Consider the following 21,450-nt stretch of genomic DNA (forward strand, 5'->3'; position numbering starts at 1 on the left):
CAGATGTCTACTTGTGAGTCTGCTTGACTAAAAGTTCAGGCATAATATTTTGAATCAGCCCTTAACTAAAACGTGTTGTCCCGGAAATGGATATCATTAGGTGTGACGCCATATTCCCTTTTTTAAAAGGGCAATTGTTTGGAGATCTTTGGGGTGTGGGGGTCCTCCTTCTTTCAGGAGGAAGAACAACACCTCAGAAGGACAATGAAAGTTACAATTAGAGTTTTCTCTCTTCATGGTTTAAAAAAAATCAAGTATATCCGGCACTCCTGCTTCAGTTCCCTTTTGCGCTGTCTTTTGGTGTGACACATTTTACACAAAAATGCCCAAATGAAATTACTTTTCAGTCAAAATTACCTTCAAAACTATATTGTCATATTGTAGTTAGCATGGTTTTAGCATGTTAGCATAAAAGCACATTGCTTAATGTCATGCTAAGTACATGAAACCTCATATGGTGTGACACAAAATCATAAGGTGTGACAGGGTTTTCTTGTCACACCATATGATTATTTTGTCACACTATATGATATGAATTGCATTTAAATACGTAAATAATGTTCTTAGATACATATTTTATAACTAATAGTTAAGTTTATTGAATATTTTGACCTTTTAACACATTTTGATACTATATTATGTACACATTTAATATCTATACACCAACTCAATTTGGTGAATCCCTACTATCCCATTTTCAAGCTGAATCCATGTTAAACTACAGCATTTTGTCACTCAAATGTTTCCCTTTATTTATTTATTTTTTATTTTTTTCAGTTTGAGGTAGATTTCAGTAGATGGCGAGATAATGCGAATAAAGAAAGAACAACGAAATGATACATCAGCTTGCTGTTCGGTCATTGTTTTACTCATCCTCATTTTGAAATGAATTTATGCATTCAATAAAAAAAAATGTTCAATGATTTACTATAAAGATTATTATAATTCATGTAGTTAATATTCAGCAGATTAAAATAAAAAGTGCAACATCAAATGAATACAGTAAGTGGATTAATGCATGTGTTATAAACATGATTCTTTGCTACTTTGAGCAGAACTCACTGTTTTAAACAATTTTGTGATTTTTGCAGTAACTGAAACAATGATTCACTTGTCAAACTAAGTTGGGTTGTTTGTTAAATGCAGCTAATACAGATTTTTGCATACAGATTGTTGTGTGGTGTGACATCATATGGCGTGACACCATGTCATTTGGTGTGACATTCAGAATTTTGAAAGATATTAAGGCTTTTTGGTTATTAATCATAAAATCATCAATGTGACAGATGGGGAATAGTGCCAGCAAAGGTTACAAGCATTTTGGTACTTTTATAGCAAGGTATTCCCAAATTAATTTGAAGTATATTGAAAGATTACAAGTAAACGTCTGTCTATGAGTGATGATAAAGTAAAATAATGCAAAATGTAACATATTTGCACATAAGAATTGCTATACTTTTATATAGTAATGATAAAGAATCAGGATAAATTTACTTACATTATCACATTATACCCCTTTTTAATTTAATACACAATAACATTCAAGTCACACCATATGACATTTTTAGTCACTAAGACAGTAAACTAGTGAATAAATGTAAATTTTAGGACAAAATCTTCAAGACCACATATATATTTGGAAATATAAGAGTTGGTAGAATATAACCCAATGAGTTCCATGACTTACATTTGAGATTTTTTAAAAAAACTTTTTTTTAGCCAAATATGTCAACCACCCATATATATATATATATATATATATATATATATATATATATATATATATATATATATATATATATATATATATATATATATATATATTTCTTTTTAAATAGACTAGGTTTTTATACAAACACAGGTTTTAATGTAAAATTCACTTTATAAAAGACCCACATTTTTAAATTTCATTTATGGGGATAACATAGATAATTTGACATGGTTTAGTGTTACATTTTTGCCCATATTTTGGAAAATGTAGTTTTAAAAGTAAAAAATGATCATTTTATCCACTAGAGCAGTGGTTCCCAATTCCAGTCCTCGTGACCCACTGCTCTGCACATTTTGTATGTCTCTCTTATCTGACACACTCAGTTCAGTTCATGGAGTCTCTCCTAATGAGCTGATGATCTGGTTCAGGTGTGTTAAATAAGGGAGACATACAAAATGTGCAGAGCCGTGGGTCACGAGGACTGGAATTGGGAACCACTGCACTAGAGGGGAAAAGCAGGGTTAACTTAGTTACAAAAATGCGGCCAGGAAAAGTTCATTCAACTCAGAGATAATGTTCATGGTTGACATTCTCAACTGAGCGAGCTAGAATCCAGAATACTGGGAGGTTGAAATTACAGAGATATTCTAATAAAGATGAAGAACATGTGCGAATCACAATAGTACTTCACTATAATAATATTAGGCTAATTGAGTTTTGCTGAAATATAATTGTAGCCTATTTTTAATTACATTACAAAGGGGAAAAAAAATACTTTTTACTCAAAAATACATAGTAGGCTATATATATATATATATTTCATCATATATATATACATTTCATCATGACATATTTCCTCAGTGATTAAAAAAATAGTCTTTTTCTTTATAATGTGACTAACAATAAATCATGCAACTTTCTTGAAATGTATTTTAGTGTAAGGCAGCTTTTATTTTACGAATAGTTTATCAAGACATAAATATGTTATTCTAAACCTGCACAAATTTTCACTTCAGTGCATCACAATATAAGTAGTTCTGTAGAATGTGCATGTTCCAAGACCTCCATAGCCATATGAGGCTTTATGTAGGAACTGAGTTATTCACTTGTCTTCAAAATCTACTTTGACAATTTTCCCTTTCAGACAGGCTTTGAACTATGATTGTTTTTTATAGGCTAGGCTGAATGAACTTGAGTCAAGTGTGAAAACGATTCATGAGAATTTATATTTTTATATTTATTATTCTAAAAATCACTATATTCAAGTCATCTGCAATTTCAGATGAAAATATTCAGGTCACACTATTTCCAGAATACTTTCAATTGTACTTTCAATGGTAACAGGTTTTGTGATATTGGTTTCAGTAGAACACTGTGTCTGAGAGTCTTGCATAGACAGAACAATGATAAATAGTCATTTTCCAGATCTGTCTCCTATTGAAATGTGTGACCCATCATGAAAAGGAGAATCAGACAACGATTTACTGTCTTGTATCAGGCGAGATTTGGCAAAAATTCCACTTGCAAAACTGCAACAATTAGTATCCTCAATTCCTAAACGATTATTTAATATTATTTAATTTAATATTAATTAAAAGGAAAGGTGATGTGACACAGTGGTAAACATGCCTCTGTCCCAACTTTTTTGGAGTGTGTTGCAGCCATCAAAATAAAAATATGCTTATATTTACAAAATACAATTAAGTTGGTCAGTGAAAACAATGGAAAACTTTTCTTTATACTTTTGGCAGTTAAATAAAGGTTCAAGAGAATTAACAAATCTTCATTTTGATTTTATTGCATTTTGCAAAATGTCTTTTCTGGATTTTGGGTTGCATTTAGATTATTTCTGAAATACTTTAATTTGTTGCGACAAACTAATTTGTAGCAGACAAATATGGGAATATTATACCATTTGTTTGAGGCACATAGCATTTTAAAGTTACTAATGTCTCAACACTCCATGATCTCCACAATTTTGAGTTTTTCTCAAATTCTAAGACTAAAAAGGCAACAACAATTGAGACTTTTCTCTATACGAAATGGCCAAATTCCTGTTTTGGAATTTGTTAACAAACAAGTATACTTGTTAACAAACAAGTATTCATTACTTCAATGAGTTCATTGTTTCTGCATTAAATTATTACATTGTTTAAATTAATACCTTTTTCGCTAACTGTGATTTTGTATATGTACATTTCTGAAATACGTAACTTAGACAGTAGCCTCTGATAACAGATCACTCTAAATTGTAATGTGGACTCATGCATTTTCTTTAAAGCTGCTTTGAAATGCTGTGTGTAAAGCGCTATACAAATAAATGTGAACTGAATTGAATTTTGCTTAGGATACCTTCTTACGTGTGACGTTACCCGTAGTATGGTGTACATTTTAGGACATCCTCAGACTGTCTCTAAAGGTTACGAGAAGGAAACTCCTGAGAAGAGAACTTATGCTGCGTCGACGATGCTTTGGGAACACCCCTGCATGATTGCATGTGAAGCACGTATTTCAACTAGTCCAATGGCGAGAGTGAATGTCATGGGCAGATGGCGTCACGACCAGGAAAGGATAAAAGCACATCCGGTCTGACGGGCGTTAGCTTCGATATAGCCGAAGCAAGTCAAATCACAGGAATGCAGGAAGTATGGCAGGGCGATGCAGTCTCCCTTTCGAGAGAACTCACTCTTTGTCGACGACGCTTGGGGAACGACAATACCCAAACGCCAGACTTTCAAATGCCTGTATGGGAAACTCACCGCATCACACACCTCCTGTAAGGAAACCCCTGAGAGTAAGGCTTTGGAGGCCACCATATTCCTAGTAGAATGAGCCCTGACCACCAAGGGTGACAGTTGGCCAGAGGACTCATAAGCAAGAGAAATAGCCTCAACTATCCACTTGCTGATTATCTGCTTAGATGCCGGAAGACCCTTCTTAGGTGATCCAAAGCAGACAAACAGCTGATCTGATTTTCTCCACGGGGCAGCTCTGTGGACATATGTGCGTTGTGTTCTGAGACGCAAACAGATCCACTTCCGCTCGGCCATAAAGTTCCCATATGTACTCCACCACCTCGGGGTGGAGTCTCCAATCCCCTGGCCTCAGCCCCTGTCTCGACAGGATGTCTGCTCCTATATTTTGGTAAACCGGAATATACACTGCCCTCAGGGGGAGTATCTTCCCTAGGGACCACAGGAGGATCTTGTGTGCCAGTTTGCATAGTGGACGCGAGCGCAGACCCCCCTGGTGATTTATTTAAGAGACCACCGATGTGTTGTCTGACCGGACAAGTACATGATGGCCCCTCAGATCTGGGAGGAAGTGTCTCAACACACTGAAGACCGCCATCGTCTCCAGGCAGTTGATGTGCCAAGAGAGATGATGACTCCTCCACAGACCTTGAGCTGAGCGGCCTTCCATTTCCACTTCCCAGCCAGTGAGGAAAGCATCTGTCGAGAGCCCAACTCGATGGCAAAGAGCTCAAAACACTGGACCCTGGGATAGGAACCAAGGTCTCCTCCATATAATCAAAGTGTGGAGACACCGCCGCGCGATCTTGATCATACGAAGTGGGTTTCCCCTCGGGGAGAACCCTTTGGTCCTGAGTCACCACTGCAAAGGTCTCATGTACAGCAGGCCAAAAGGTATCATATTGGATGCCGCTGCCATGAGGCCTAACAGTTTCTCGAACTGTTTCACAGTGCATGACTGGCCTAGCTTTAACTCTTTCGTGGCTGTGAGGATAGCAGCTACACGAGCGGGGGATAGGACGGAATGTGACCGAATCCCAGAGCACACCAAGGAAAGTGGTTCTCTGTACTGGAGAAAGCACACTCTTCTTGGCATTGAGTCTCAACCCCAATTTTTGCATGTGTGCAGATCCTTGTACAGCATAATATTTCAAACTTTTACTATGTAATCCAAAGAATTTCTTAAAAGTTTCTCATATACAAAAATCTATTTTATTGTTTTGTTTAGTTTTTAGACACACAGACATCAAGAATCAGCCTGTGAATCTCAACAATGGTGACAATTATAAAGCATGTTGCAGTACATTCTGCGTGCCACCAATCAAAACTTATTCACGGCTCCCATCATGCATTGCTGCATGAATAAATAATGAGCGTATGATCAGAGGTGATCTGTTTGTCACCATTGCTGAGATTCATACGCTAATTCTTGATGTCTGTGTGTGCCATAAGACATTTTTTTTTTTTTTTTAATCATTTGGATTTCATTGAAATGGCTAATACTATTATGCTGTACAAGGACAGTGCTGCTATAATTAATAAAGTAAACCTAACTCTATATGAGTTCAGTGATTCAGGTCAAATGATTGTGAAATAATGATTATGTTAAAACACAACCAATACCATCAGATCACCTTTTCTATTTGTTCATCTGGTTGTTATGACTCAGGAACAGCAGCTAAACAAAATCTAAGTTAATGGTTTAAGGGTCAAGAGCCCAACTAAAACAAACACAGATCACCATAATGGTAACTTAGAATTACGGCTTTCTCCTTAAGTGATTCTGCTTTTTTAACATCAGGTATCTTCAATGTTGGCAATAAAAAATAAAGAGTTCTTAATTCATCTTTGACGTCTGTCTGTTATTCAGATATTTTTGTTTAAAAAAATGTGTTGCAACTTTTACTCATTTTAAATGGTTAACTTTTAAGGAATTAATTTGATTAATTAGCCTATTATTCAATTCTAATTTGTTAAATTTAATTAATAATATTGCTTGTAATCTGTTGCCACAATTTTATTGAGTAGATATTCATTTTTACAAAAGGCATGAGAGTTGGCTGTTTTTCGCGGGTTGGGTGAGAAAAAACACTGATATTATGGATTGGACGGCACTAAAATCACCGACTTACCCATGTAAATGTTTAAAATACCGTACGAAGTGAACCCATGAGAAACAATTTTAGCATCCGAATAGGACTTAACTAACAGTAGCCTATGCTTTCACTGGCCTTTAAAACCGCTCTTTAATTAAATTAATAATATTGTATGATAATATAATTAAAAATCTAACAACAATCAGTGTAATGACAATTTTATTCTTTTTTCTATTCATACTTGAATTAGCCTAATTGAACACTGTCTGGGTGTATTAAAACTTCAGAATTATATTCGTATTGACCTGCAACAGTGATAAGGTAAAGCGGTAACACTTTAGAATACTGTATCTTACTTACTGCATAACTAATAAGGAATTATTGAGGAACTAATAGATAATTATTTATTAACACTTAAGTCACTACTGTTAACTACTAAGGAAGATGTGTTAACTAATTAGTATGTAATAGAATTGTATGATTGTGTTAAGTTTCAGTTAGTTAATCAATAACTAATGAATTATGTCATAACTCTTGAAGAACTATTATTAATTATCTATTAATTAATGTGCAAGAAAAATAACTAAGAAGTAACTACTAATGAACAGTCATACACAGTGGTTACTACAATAAACCGTTTTAGCAGTGGAGTGGTGGATGAAGTACACAAATCAAGTACTTGAGTAAAAGTACAGATAACCCAATAAAATATTACTCCAGTAAAATGATAAACTATTGGCCTATTCATTTTCAAAATTACCTTAGTAAATGTACAAAGGTAATTACTTGAAAAGTAAAAAGCACTGATCAATGTTTTTTATTTTATTTTCTAGCCAGTTTTAGTCATTCTTCAGCACTAATAAGAAAGATAAGTGCAGACATTTACTAGGCTATATATTGATCTGCAAATAAGCAAACTTTTTATTTAATTAGCAAAATGTATCATAATGTATGATAACTTATCTATTTTACAAAGGTTTAGATAATACCGTTAATAATGTGTTTTTTACAGTAAGTTTGATTTGAGTCAGAAGTATGTGGTAATTCTGTATTAATTACTAATGAGTTCCCTATATTCTCACTTTAGAATACTGTTCCAGGTTCCAAGTAATTCCTGAAGAATTATCTAATAATTATTTGTTAATTATCAATTAATTTCCTTATATGTTCACTTTAGAATACTGTTTCAGGTTATAAGTAGCCTAATTCCTGGATAATTATTTGATAATTATTTATAAATTACTAATGAGTTCCCTATATTCTCACTTTAGAATACTGTTCCAGGTTCCAAGTAATTCCTGAAGAATTATCTAATAATTATTTGTTAATTACCAATTAATTTCCTTATATGTTCACTTTAGAATATTGTTTCAGGTTATAAGTAGCCTAATTCCTGGATAATTATTTGATAATTATTTATTAATTACTAATGAGTTCCCTATATTCTCACTTTAGAATACTGTTCCAGGTTCTAAGTAATTCCTGCAGAATTATTTGATAATTATTTATGAATTACAAATAAGTTCCCTATATTTTCAGTTTCCCTCAGTCATTACCTCAAACATGAATTTACTCAATGGCATTCTATGCTGAGGAAAACAGACACACACAGTACTGTATATAAAATATAAAAACTAATCTGAGGTTAGTTTTGTATGACTGTTCATTAGTAGTTACTTCTTAGTTATTTTTCTTGAACCTTAATTAGTAGATAATTAGTAGTAGTTCTTCAAGAGTTATGACAGAATTCATTATTTATTGATTAACTAACTGTTACTTAACACAATCATAAAAATATATTACATACTGATTAGTTAACACATCTTCCTTAGTAGTTAACAGTAGTGAAGAAGTAGTTAATGAATAATTACCTATTAGTTCTTCAATAATTACTTATTAGTTATGCAGTAAGTAAGATACAGTATTCTAAAGTGTTACCGGTAAAGCTAAGAGTGGTCCAGACCAACCTTCCGAACGTATGACTTACAAAAAGTATACTTGCCTAAGAACGTTTCGGGAAACACGTATTAACGATAAGGTACAGCTTAAGGTGTAACTTAAGAACGACGTAGCGTTAAGAAGGTTTCGGGAAACCCAGCCCAGGGCCCGGTTTCCCGATAACGCTCACTCTTAGCCTGCTAAGAAGACTCGAAAGATATATCTTACCAAAGTAGTTTATGTTTTTAAGTGTGTTCCCCGAAGTGTCTCTTGGAAGCTTCTTAAATCGCTGCCGCTTAAGTTCAACTTAACAAAGGCGCTGTCCCAAGTGAAGGTGCTGAATTAGTTGTCATCGATTGCTCAGGAATCGATTTTACACTTCACACGGTGCATTACAGCGTTAAGAAAGACAACACGTTCTATCCAAATGAAACATTCCTCAAATTATTCCAGTAACTTTTATTTTAACATAGTGTAAGTTATCAGTAAAATATAGCCTATTAATTAAATGGTTAAATTGTCAGTAATATGTTCACACAATATGTTGTGACGGGTAGACGAACCGGGTATCCCTCGCTAATCATCCACCCTCCTTATCCCGTTGTGCCACTTGTGCAGCTTCTTTACATGGGTTTAACGACTTCTAAAAATTATGTAATTATGCTCTATCTATGAGATACCTTATTTATCCAGAAGGAAATGAAACAGTGTCATTCTAAGTGCACATTCAGATATAAAGTCTCATTTGAAGAGGCTGCGTAAAGACATTAGTTTGTAATGTACATTATCTGTGTGTTTGACGTAAAGCTATGCATAAGGCAAAGCAGTGGAAAGGGAATCCTCTGACAACCATGTGACCTGCGTTCAATGCCCTATAAATGAATGAAGATGAATCAGCTATGAGACGTGGTCATTTGGGCATATGTCAATTTTTGATGCAGAAATTCTAACGTGTACGCTCCTTTGTCAACATTAACCCTTAAAGAGTTTCTGTATCTTGGGGGATACAGTCATTTAACAGGCTGTGGGGGGAAGGGCCATGGGGGGAGGGGCATTATGTGGTTGCAGTTGATGAGAAACACTGATGGGGTGATGGGTCATGTAATCAGGTCATGTGACTTTATGCCAACATTCCAAATATTTGTATCAAAATCCAAAATGGCAGCATACGTGGACAAAGACACTGGCTATGAGGGAAGTGTTTTTATATTTTTCACGATTATGATATTTTAGAGTGATTTTGTTTTAGAAAATAGTTTTTTAAGGATAGTTTTACATGTTCTTGTGGATATTTTTTAAATAATCTTCTCACAACTTTGATTATCAGACATTGAATGCCTGTATCCTGGGGGATACATTGCCCATATAAGGGTATTTAACAGGGCTGATCACTCACAGATATTCTTATGTTTTGAGGCCTGTTCTCTACAGATATTGAATATGATAAAGGTTTTTCTTTAACTTGTAGTGTAGTGTAGTGTAGTGTAGTATAGTGTAATGTAGTGTGGTGTAATGTGGTGTAGTGTAGTGTAATGTAGTGTAGTGTAGTGTAATGTAGTGTAGTGTAGTGTGTAGTGTAGTGTAGTGTAGTATAGTGTAATGTAGTGTGGTGTAATGTGGTGTAGTGTAATGTAGTGTAGTGTAGTGTAATGTAGTGTAGTGTAGTGTAATGTGGTGTAGTGTAATGTAGTGTAGTGTAGTGTAATGTAGTGTAGTGTAGTGTTATAGTGTAGTAGTGAAGCAATTAGAGGCAAATTGTTTGCCAGATTATAATTATCAAAAGTGAATGCCAATTATAGATTGACACTCATTAATGCTTTAATGACATTAGAAAATAGCCAAGGCTAATTAGCACCATTTTAGTTCTAATAACAAATAAAGTCAACTTCATAAATAGTCCTGTATCCATTGCGGACATTTTTTTATTAGTATATATATCATTATATATAGCATAAAATCATTGTTGAGCCACAACATTGTCAACATACCATAGTTTGACTTGCAAACAACGCTAAGAGAGAGCTTACGAATGGTCTGGACCAACCTTACGAAAGTGTGACTTACAGAAGATATACTTAGCGTACGAACATGTCGGGAACCGTGCATTAAGGTTAAGAGAGAACTTAAGTACTAGGTTAAGAACTACTTAGAGATAAGAACGCTTTGGGAAACCGGGCCCAGCTCTTTACATTAAATTAGTTGAGTTAGCATAATTAGTTAATGAACTTAATAAAATAATAAAATAAAGTTTAAATTAAGATACTGACCATATATTTCTATATAGCATTGCTTATTCCACCACACAAAGGACTGTTTATAAGGCGACAATCCGTTATACATGTGAAGATTGTAGGCTGTATCTTGACGATTAATTAATTAATTTTATTTGTATTGTATTGTATTGTATCTTCTGTCGAAGATTGACATTTCGTTAATTAAACAAAATAAGAACACAATGTTGTAAAAAATAAACAACTTAGGCTATGTTCTGTTAGATGTGTTTTGACTACTTTTTGTTTAATTAGGTATTGAGATATAGCCTATTAACAAAAATAAATATTATATATAATATAGGCCTATTATATAAAAAAAAACTTATAGGCCTATATAAAATATATATTTTAAAGGGCCTCATTGATTAATTTTGTCTGGGGCCACCATTCAGTGTTCGCCTCTGATTGGGGACTGCTATTTGCTTCAGCTTTTTGAACGTAGAAGTGTGATAAAGGCGTGAGGCTATCAATTGTATGTGGATAAAGGCATATTTTGTACATGACTACACATGTCCTTATAAGGCCAAGAAAATATGTCGTTTTAACGACAATACATCTCGTTATTACGAGAAAAATATGTCGTTTTAACGACGTAAGATCTCGTTGTTACGAGAAAAGATGTCGTTTTAACGACACAAGATCTCGTTATTACGAGAAAAATATGTTGTTTTAACGACGTAAGATCTCGTTATTACGACATAATTGAGGGAAAAAAAATAGTAGCCTATCTATGTATGCGTCACCGTCATTTGGCATATTGTAATTATCTTTTTTTTTTTTTTTTACTTATGACAAAATAGCTCATAATAGAACTTGGCCTGCTGGAACTTGGAATGTTGTTTTTACTATTTCATATTAATAAGAAGATTCTTCCTCACATTCCCTGCAAAAATATTGTTCAAGCATAATATTGCAGTTAATTCGCTGTTTTCTCTTATTATGATAAGTTGCAAACAAATGTGCAAACAGAGAAACTAAGAGACTAATAAATAATGATATTATTAAAATAGATAAGAGTGTCAGCTTATGGAGGCTGCGATAAATTTAATTTATTTTATCAATGAATTCAAGCGGTTAACACCCACAGTCTGCAAATCTATTACAACTGTCTTTGAAAGGCTTATTTGTAAGAAGTTTCTGACTCATTAGGTCTTGTCGAAAAACTAACTAAGAAATGGTTAAAACCCCAATATAATGTTGTTAAAGAACAGGATTATTTTCTTAATTTGCCATATATATATATATATATATATATATATATATATATATATATATATATATATATATATAGGCCTATATTAATTTTTTCAGAGTTTATATGTATGATCATAGACTATGATCAGCGTGTTTTGTGGAATAAATGGGAGCAAACAACATTAAAGTGCTTTTAGCATTATTTTATTGATCTTGTTGTATAAGAGTTAGATCTTTGTGTGAACAGCTCCGTGGGGTGCGATCTTCTGCAATACAGCTGGTGTTCATTGGTGATGAGACTCTAGTGGTACTGTCTGCCCAGAGCGGACACGACCACGCTCAGAAACTTCTGCCAAGCCTCCTGGACGTCAGCATTGAAACCAGAGGGGCCGAACTTCATGGCAGCGCACACGGTGATACAATCAGCGAGAAGCTGTAGAGCAAGAGATCTATTAAGTGGCTGCTGTGATGAATAGGCCTATTCAACATAATATGAGCACAACAGTTTTGTAAATGTCGTGGGCAAACCTACCTTGAAGTTGTCTGGATCCACATGCAGTTTCTCAGAGTGCATCACACTGAGCGCGGCATAGGTGGCCTTGATGTTGTCCATGTTCTTGATGGCTCTCTCCAAACCTCCCATCACAGTCCTCCCGTGAGCTGCCACCTTGGCGTTACCCATGATTGCAGCGGGGCTTGACAGGTTGCCAAAGGTCGAGAAATATCTCTGAGTCCAGGGATACACGATCAGACACCTTAAAAGAACAGAATTATTAAACAAACTGGGTAGCTGACATCATCTAACAGAGGGAGTCCTGATAGAATGCGTCTATTAAGAATCTGGTGCAGTTATTTTACCTGGACAAGGCCTGAGGTCCGATTTCATCGATATTGAGTTTTCCCCACAGGCCAAGGATGGCAGTTCGCTCTGCGTCTGTCCACTCAACCATGTTTACGCTTTAGGATGTCCTTAGGTGCTTGTTTAAGTCCAATAGGAATCACTAGTAGAAATTCAGAAACCGAAGTACAATTTATTGATGTCTGATGTCTCCGCCCATTAAAATATGCAAAGTCTTATTGGATAATTTCTCTCAGCAGGTGACGCATATGTGTCTGGACCTCACTGATCGGACCCCGTCCAAAAAGTTAGTAAGTAAACATGAACAAGCATTTATATCTTTTTTTTTTTTTTTTTTTTATAAAAAAATATGCATAACGAATTTTGGTCGTGCCCACAATGATCATGGCATTACTTTTCCCAAATATGCCCCACTGTTATAGGGTTAAAAATAAAAAGTTTATGTTTTTAAAACAAACAAACAAAAGTTCATAAATTTTAATAAAATGTAGTTGTTTTCGGTGAAATACCTACACTCCAAAAAAAATTATACATTTTTAACATTTACGAATTTCAATTGTGTAGTACAATTCCATCTAATTTAATTGAACAATACTTACATATTATTCATATTATGGATTAAGAATTTTAAATCCGTTAAGCAGAGCTTAAATAAACATTTTGTATAAATCTAAATGGAACAACGGACCATTTAGTGTAGGCTATGTGATTCCTATTCATAAATTCATAAAATAAAATGTATTTATTTTTATTTTTATTTTTATTTTTATTTATGAATATGAATCACACAAACTAAACCCATTCCCTTGTTCCATTAAGATTTATATATAGGCTATATAAAAAAAAAAAAAAAATATTAAGCTATATCTCTAATTTTTTCATTTAAAATTCTAAACCATAATATGAATAATATGTGACCATTATTCAAATAAATTGAAAATGTTATCTTCATTAAACAAGAAGCACAAAATTGGCACGTTTTTGATTGGACATCACAGGTTGAGATCAGCAGAAAAGCGTTGAAGAGGTGTGGTTTGGATCGATTGCATGGGTGTGCCCGTCTTTAGTTTTATATAAAAAGTGGAACAAAATCCCGTTTTCGCCAACACCGTTTTTTCTGAAGACGATCTAACTTGAGAAAAAAAGATGAGTCTCTCTGATAAGGACAAGGCTACGGTGAAGGCCATCTGGGGTAAGATCAGCCCTAAGGCCGATGAGATCGGCGCTGAAGCCCTCGGCAGGTAATACTGACCTATTGTCTTTCTATTTAAGTTAAGATTATTAACGGAGTTTTAAAGAAACTTGTTAAATAACTTTGCTAAACAACATGAAAAGTTAATGTTTTTATCTCTTCTACATTCAAGTATAGCCTGATGGTTAGATTACCCAAATGATTATTGTTATTATTTTCTTCTTCAGAATGCTGACCGTCTACCCTCAGACCAAGACCTACTTCTCTCACTGGGCTGACCTGAGCCCCGGCTCTGCTCCAGTGAGGAAGCACGGCAAGGTTATCATGGGTGCAGTCGGCGATGCCGTTTCAAAAATAGACGACCTTGTGGGAGGTCTGGCCGCCCTGAGCGAACTTCATGCTTTCAAGCTGCGTATCGACCCGGCCAACTTCAAGGTACACCAAAACAATAGCACTACAAGTCTACCCAACACTGACATATAGTAATAGCCTAATCATGGTAATGTGTTTCTCTTTATTCCTTTTCTAGATCCTCGCACACAACATCATAGTGGTCATCGGCATGCTCTTCCCTGGAGACTTCAGCCCAGATGTTCACGTGTCAGTTGACAAGTTTTTTCAGAACTTGGCCCTGGCTCTTGCTGAGAAGTACCGCTAAACTTCCAGTGGGCATCCATGGGCAAGACTGTGCGGCACCCCTAACCAACTCATGCATGATGTCTGAATAACATTTCTCAATAAAAGGCACAGAACTGAATGAGTTGAGTCTTGTTTTTATCCTTTAACCTGTATTTGATCATGTCGATCGTGTGTTCCCAAGGGTAAACGCTACACGATATAAGCTTACTCAATAGGACATCAAATTCAATCAATCAATCAATGATGAATTTTTTATGTAATTTTTTTCTATTTAAAATGGCCTAATTCTAAGGGTAAAGCAGGGTTAACGTACCATTATCGGTTACAAAAACGCGGCTGGGATTCAACTCAGATGAAATAATGTTCATGGTTGACATTATCAACTGAGCGAGCTATAATCCAGAATACTGGGAGGTTGAATTTACAGAGATATTCTAATAAAGATAAAGAACATGTGCGAATCACAATAGTACTTCACTATAATAATATTAGGTTACTTGAGTTTTGTTCAAATATAATTGTAGCCTATTTTGAATTACATTTACAAGGGGAATAAATACTTTTTACTCAAAAATAGGCTACATATATAATTTTTCTCACTTTTCCTCAGTGATTAAAAAAATAGTAGGCTATTTTTCATTATAATGTGACTAACAATAAACCATGCAACTTTCTTTTTATTTAAACAGCCAATAAAATGTATTTTAACATAAATATGTAATTCTAAACCTGCATCAATTTTCACTTCAGTGCATCACAAAATAAAAGTTGTTCTGAAGAATGTTCATGTCACTATCACTATATTCAAATGTCATCTGCTGCTAATTTTAGCTGAAAGTATTCAGGTACACTGTTTCCTGATACTTTCAGTGCATGGTACTTTTAATGGTAACAGATTTTGTTACATTGGTTTCAGTAGAACATCTCTACGGTGTCCGAGAGTTTGCATTGACAGAACAATGAGAAATAGTAATTTTCCAGATCTGTCTTCTATTAAAAATGTATGGTCCATCATGAAAAGGAGAATCAGACAACGATAACTAGTGATGGGAAACCGAGGCTTTCTGAAGCATTTGAGGCTTTCATCAAATTGTGCCGAAAAAGGTTCATTACTCGAAGCTTTTAACACATTGTGCATTAGTGACATCTGGTGGTCAGACAGGATTCTCCACCATGTCTAACAAATCACCGCAGAGCATAAAAAGCACGCGACCAAAGTTTCGGAAGTCGGTGACATGGATCAATACAGTTCTATCTAATTTAGTATTGATACAATCTCATGAATTTGTGCCAATGAGACCACAACTCATGTCATGTGTAGCCTGGTCAACGGATTCACATATTGATCAATAATATAGGCCTATATATATATATATATATATATTATGTGATGATAATTATAGTAAGCTAATTGTAATTGAAAAAATATTTTGGGGGTTCTGTTTTAAGAAAATATAAATCATGTTATAGGGAAGTGTAGTGTTAATTTAAATAATGCCTCCTCGATGATCATTTCCCCTTTTAATGCATCAGATAAGGTCGCGATTCTCGCGAAGCTCCTTTTTCTTTTTTTAAACCAGCAGCTGTCCTCCTGACCATAGATATCATATAAAGGCTAGATGTCTTAAGGCGGAGTCACTTCCGGCATCACCGGCGGCCATCTTAGGACAGGGCTCTGTGAATTAAGGTGAGTGAGCAGCACGCACACAAATCCTCTTATCTCGCTGAAATCTGGACGGATTTACAAACGTTATTAACGTGGCTATAATTCTGAATGCTTAAACATTTTGAACATAATTATTCATATGTATGCAGTATAATAGCTACATCTCTGACGTTTATAACAAACCAAACCGTTTGAAAATCGGTAGAAAATTGAGCAAGTTATGGTTATTTAAAAGTACATGCACCATGTTATGAGTGAGCGAGCACCCTGTCTTAAGATGGCCGCCGTGTGCGGATGTCGAGCTCCATTGGCCAACAGCGCGGACGAGACATCTATGCTGCGTTCCAGTCCAAAACTGTCATGCCCTTCACTCGCAAACTTCCCTCCGTCTCGTTCACTCGGATGTACGTCATTGCGAGTGCCCACTACTGGCGGAAACTGCAATGGGCTGAACTGGAACGTCCTAAGCCCTTGATCACTTGGAATCAGCTGTGGAGTTGATTTATTATTTACATTTTTTTTTTCCTTTAAGAATTTGTTTAATGCAGCATCCAAATGTTTATGTGTGTTTGGGTTGTTTTAAACAAAATATATATATAATTAATGTTGTCTGTTGTGGTGGTGATTAGATGAGATATGTGGTGACGTCACAATCGTACTGCATTGTGGGACATAAAGGTGCCTGAAGTGTACATTTGAAGCAGACTCGCTCCCTCGGTCAAAATCGAGGGAACGAGGGTCTGTCCATATAAACTTCCCTCGTCCACTTCACGAAGTGGAACGCACTTCAAAATGGCGGCAGGGATTCCCCCAAGGGGAAGTGCTTAGGGAAGTTCGCAAGTGCGTGTCTAAAAGTGGACTGGAACGCAGCACTAGCCTTTATAGAGCTGGTAAGTCCCGCCCCTTCCGTAAAACCCCGCTGGACCTCAAAGTTGAAAAACCGTCAATGCAAGTGAATGGGAGAAAATAATTATTTTCTGGTCCCGTTTGAATTGTGCCATGAATGTGAACATATGTTGTCTGTGAATTTTTTTTATAACTTTTCATGTTACGAGTTTGACAGTATATGGTATGATTCTTCAGCTAGCAGTTGTGGAAAAGACATAACGAGAAAGACTACATGTCGCCTATGTGACGTCACCCCATAAAGTTGACTTACCCGTGGTTTTCGCCAACCTCAACGATTTTGTCCTCTCCCTGAAAGAAGGCGGTGAAGTGCACCAAAGACACAGCCATGTTTAGCGGGATCCGTGAGCTAGTCCGTGTGCTAGTGGTGTTGACGTTTCAAACGCGTCGAGAGTTGTAGTCCACAAAGTGCTCTCACACAAAGTCTAACCGTATCAAACTTCTACCCGCTAAATTGTATAATTCTTTACACGGAAAGTTATATAAAAAATTCACAGACAACATATGTTCACATTCATGGCACAATTCAAACGGGACCAGAAAATAATTATTTTCTCCCATTCACTTGCATTGACGGTTTTTCAACTTTGAGGTCCAGCGGTGTTAGCGAAGGGGGCGGGACTTACCAGCTCTATATGATATCTATGGTCCTGACTGCCTACTGCCAAGTCATCATGACTTTCGAACCTTCAAACGTCATCAATCACGTGGTATTGTCATTTCAATACAAGCAGAGCCGTTAAATATGTTTTTCAACGGATACAATTCGGTAGCCTGACTACGTCAGACTTCGTGCTTCCGCTCAATTTCAGTTCGCTTCTGAATCTGTAGTCAGTCTGATATCGACCTGTCTTTCAGTTTTCCTCCGGCCTCAAAACAGCCGGCCAATCAACGAACAGAGGGCGGGCTGAGAGCCGTGACGTAGACGCTGATTGTTGCCTACCGTGGATGCGTAGTTTTACTTCTTCACATATTCTGCAAAAGTCGTTCACAGCCATGTTCAGTCCGGTATTTCGCTCAATGGTTTTGTTTTCGCATCATGTGTTTACAGTTGAAGTTCAATGCGGCTGAGTCGGCACATAACACACTTCTTAACCAAACGTTATGTGATTGGCTTACAGGTAACCAATGATTTTAAACTTCAGACAAGTACAGTGTGTGACAATAGTGCTTTAAAAACTACGCTGGAGCATCAGAGCCCCGGTATCAACCGTCCCATCACTAACGATAACCACGGACTGTTGAGCAGGACTGTCTTGTAGGCCTATCAGGCCAGATTGGGCAAAAATTCCACTTGTAAAACTGCAACAATTAGCATCATCTATTCCCAAACGATCACAAAGTGTAATTAAAAGGAAAGGTGGTGTGACACAGTGGAAACCCAGGGGTGCAACTGCATGTTTGCTGAGGGGTAGGCTAGGCTAGCTTCTTATGACAGGACTATACAGGGAGTAAGGTTACTATGAGCAGACGTGGTAGCATAAATAGCAGACAAATCAAAGGAAAAAATAAACAGGTGTGCGAGCGGTTACATTTTTTTTTTTCTCTGTGCATTTCCAAAAAAGGAACAAACATTAACGTGCAACAAGTACGCGCTTGAGTCACTGTCTGTTCAAGGAGTGCTGAAATGTCAATTAGGCCTACTCATTAAAGTCATTTTGGCTTCATTATGGCTTAACTTTTGGTATAAAGTTAAAATATTGGTCATATCTGACCAGAAGATGTTAGCACACTGGTAGGCCTAATTTACACAAGATTGCAAACTCCATGAATTATCAGCTAACGTTATTCTGTTCTTTCAGTTAGACAGAACAAATAATTAAATGTCACATTAGACAAGGAATTTGTAGTTTTGTTTGAATAATTATGTATCTTATTTATCTGAGGTAAATTAAACGCAATACACAAGCTATCCTTGCTCGATGAAGAATGAGACAACACAATGATCTCAATGGGCGTTTGAAATTTAAAAGGCTGATTTTCGCGCTTCAGGGCAGTGACGACGAGTACATGTCGTCCAGTGGTTGTCCAGACACCCAAGCACAACCTTAAGCTATGGCCAGAGCCGCCTTAACCTAATGTTAGGCCCCGGGGCTGAGAGGTTTTGTAGGCCCCCCATCCCATCGATTTATAGAGTCTCATTTTAAAAAAGTGTAATATCTAGGTAACCTACATCACAGAATGCATTAGTTTCTTTTGAGACCTACAACAGTGAGTTTTTTAATATTGTTTTCAATTTTAATATTGTCATTAACATATCACTGAGCACATAAACACAAGACACTTTATTTAACAACCACACACAGCAACTAAATTTCAACTTTATGCAAATGAGAAGGGATTTTCGCGAGCGACAACCAATAGGAAATTAGCCTTTCAGTGGAGCTCAGTCAGCTCCAGCTCCCATCACCGTCTCGAGTGCAGTGCAGGCAAGACAGAAGAGTTAGAGGGCGATTTAACTGTTTTATATGGTTTGACTGTAACCACAAACATGGATATAATAAAATGATGCATGGAAAAGAAAGAGTAAGAGTTTATGCTGGATTTAGTGCGTAAATCATTTAGTTTACAAATTAGACGCTTTGCAGTTGTTATATACATGTTAAAGATTTTATTTTGGATGTGTTCATTGTGATTATATTGGCTGGGTTTATAAACGTTTATAAAATTGAAAGGATCATTGCTTGGTGCATTTGGAAACAAAGCTTGTCTATTTCTAAATGTAATCGCGTGCATTGCTGATGATTAGGCTATAGCCTACTGTCCATGTGTTGAAAAAAAACTTAGATTAAACACTCGCAACAGACACACCCCAACAGCGTTGCCAGCGGCACTGAGCGGACTTTTGCCGCTGTAGTGGACACGCACTGTAAAGGTGCGTTCAGACCGGACGTGAATAGCGCGTCAGGCGCGAGTGATTTCAATGTTAAGTCAATGCAAGACGCGTCAAATTCCCGCGGCGCGAATGAGGTGTAGAGCGCGGCGCGGGACCTCTAGACGCGCGTAAACGCGTCTTTGCATTGACTTTACATTGAAATCACTCGCGCCAGACGCTCTATTCGCGTTTGGTGTGAACGCACCATAACAATAACATTAGAGCGACAGCACTGTCTACCAACGTCCACAAGCGACTAGCGACATACAGCGACAAAATCTGACAAGTTAAAACAATATGACCTTTTCAGCTCATCATGAACCTGAACATGGGAGGCCCCTGAACTTGGGAGGCCCCTGGGCTTCAGCCCAGGTAAGCCCGTGCATTAAGGCGGCCTTGGCTATGGCCCTGAACGGTGGTTCATTGTCAACACTGTCTGTGACAACGCTGTAACAACCTTCACCACACAACGTATATCAACCTTTTGGCCACGTTGTTAAAACATTGTTAGAAGGTTGGGTAAATTGTGCCAACGTTCTGTGTTTGCTGGGATGACCGCATGCGCACCAGTGCACAAAGCAAGGTCCGTAAAGACATGGATGAGCGAGTTTGGTGTGGAGAGTGGAGACCTCAACCTGATAGAACACCTTTGGGATGAAGTCGAGCGGAGAGTGCGAGACAGGCCTTCTCGTCCAACATCAGTGCCTGACCTAACAAATACGCTTCTAGAAGAATGGTCAAAAGCCTTCCCAGAAGAGCTGATCAAGCTGTTATAGCTGCAAAGGGTGGGCCAACTCCATATTAAACCGGATTAAGAATGGGATGTCATTAAAGTTCATGTGCATGTAAAGGCAGACGTCCCAATTTTTTGGTCAATATATATTGTATATTACTTTATTCTATCAAAAGCCAATTGTGGCCGGACTGTGGCCAGGTAAACAAATAAGTAACACAGGCCTATTAATTTGAGACCGCATATAAAGCCTTTGGGCATTAGGCAATAATGTTCTCGAAAGGAATCAGTGGATAGGTACTGCCCATAGTGGAGTGAATAGCAAAGGTTTCAAATATGATGATATTATCATGAAGCATATGCCTACTAATAATATAAAAAGTAACATGTACAAAGGTTATGAATATATAATAATACAAATTACAGGGTATATTGGAAAAAATGGAATTGAGAGAGAGAGAGAGAGATAGAGAGATAGAGAGAGAGGCAGGCGTCCCCTGCTGGTTAAAGTGATGAACTAGTTCTGTTTTATTTATAGGCCTATTATTAGCTAAATTAATAGACGTGAACAGCAGAGGGCGCTAAAAGACTTCGTTCTGTGATGCAATACATTTC

The 21,450-nt window shown here is 36.5% G+C and overlaps 3 protein-coding genes across 3 annotated transcripts in view; 1 reads left to right on the forward strand and 2 right to left on the reverse strand.

Annotated features, from left to right (window-relative positions):
- The window catches only part of LOC311304609 (vascular cell adhesion protein 1), a 660,847-nt gene that overhangs the window by 315,672 nt on the left and 323,725 nt on the right, over positions 1-21,450 (reverse strand). The gene's annotated exons all lie outside the window — the stretch shown is intronic.
- On the reverse strand, positions 12,154-13,105 carry LOC311287534 (hemoglobin subunit beta-2). Its single transcript, XM_084404427.1, has 3 exons — positions 12,824-13,105; positions 12,498-12,720; positions 12,154-12,398 (listed from the first exon to the last, which is right to left on the reverse strand). Exons 1-3 carry the CDS (start codon positions 12,913-12,915, stop codon positions 12,267-12,269), a joined length of 447 nt encoding a protein of 148 aa, XP_084260553.1. The 5' UTR covers positions 12,916-13,105; the 3' UTR covers positions 12,154-12,266.
- On the forward strand, positions 13,871-14,773 carry LOC311287829 (hemoglobin subunit alpha). Its single transcript, XM_084404910.1, has 3 exons — positions 13,871-14,065; positions 14,244-14,451; positions 14,546-14,773. The coding sequence occupies exons 1-3, from the start codon at positions 13,971-13,973 to the stop codon at positions 14,672-14,674; spliced, it is 432 nt and encodes a 143-aa protein (XP_084261036.1). The 5' UTR covers positions 13,871-13,970; the 3' UTR covers positions 14,675-14,773.

Source organism: Rutilus rutilus (genome assembly GCF_951802725.1).
Source record: "Rutilus rutilus genome assembly, chromosome: 1".
NCBI lineage: Eukaryota > Metazoa > Chordata > Actinopteri > Cypriniformes > Leuciscidae > Rutilus > Rutilus rutilus.

Excerpts from the sequence above, each read along its gene's own strand:
- LOC311287534 (XM_084404427.1), bottom strand. The coding sequence starts at position 12,915 with ATGGTTGAGTGGACAGACGCAGAGCGAACTGCCATCCTTGGCCTGTGG. Across the intron at positions 12,721-12,823 it reads GGACCTCAGGCCTTGTCCAG|GTGTCTGATCGTGTATCCCT; the intron begins GTAAAATAACTG and ends TGTTCTTTTAAG. Across the intron at positions 12,399-12,497 it reads TGGATCCAGACAACTTCAAG|CTTCTCGCTGATTGTATCAC; the intron begins GTAGGTTTGCCC and ends CTTGCTCTACAG.
- LOC311287829 (XM_084404910.1), top strand. The coding sequence starts at position 13,971 with ATGAGTCTCTCTGATAAGGACAAGGCTACGGTGAAGGCCATCTGGGGT. Across the intron at positions 14,066-14,243 it reads GGCGCTGAAGCCCTCGGCAG|AATGCTGACCGTCTACCCTC; the intron begins GTAATACTGACC and ends TTTCTTCTTCAG. Across the intron at positions 14,452-14,545 it reads TCGACCCGGCCAACTTCAAG|ATCCTCGCACACAACATCAT; the intron begins GTACACCAAAAC and ends TTCCTTTTCTAG.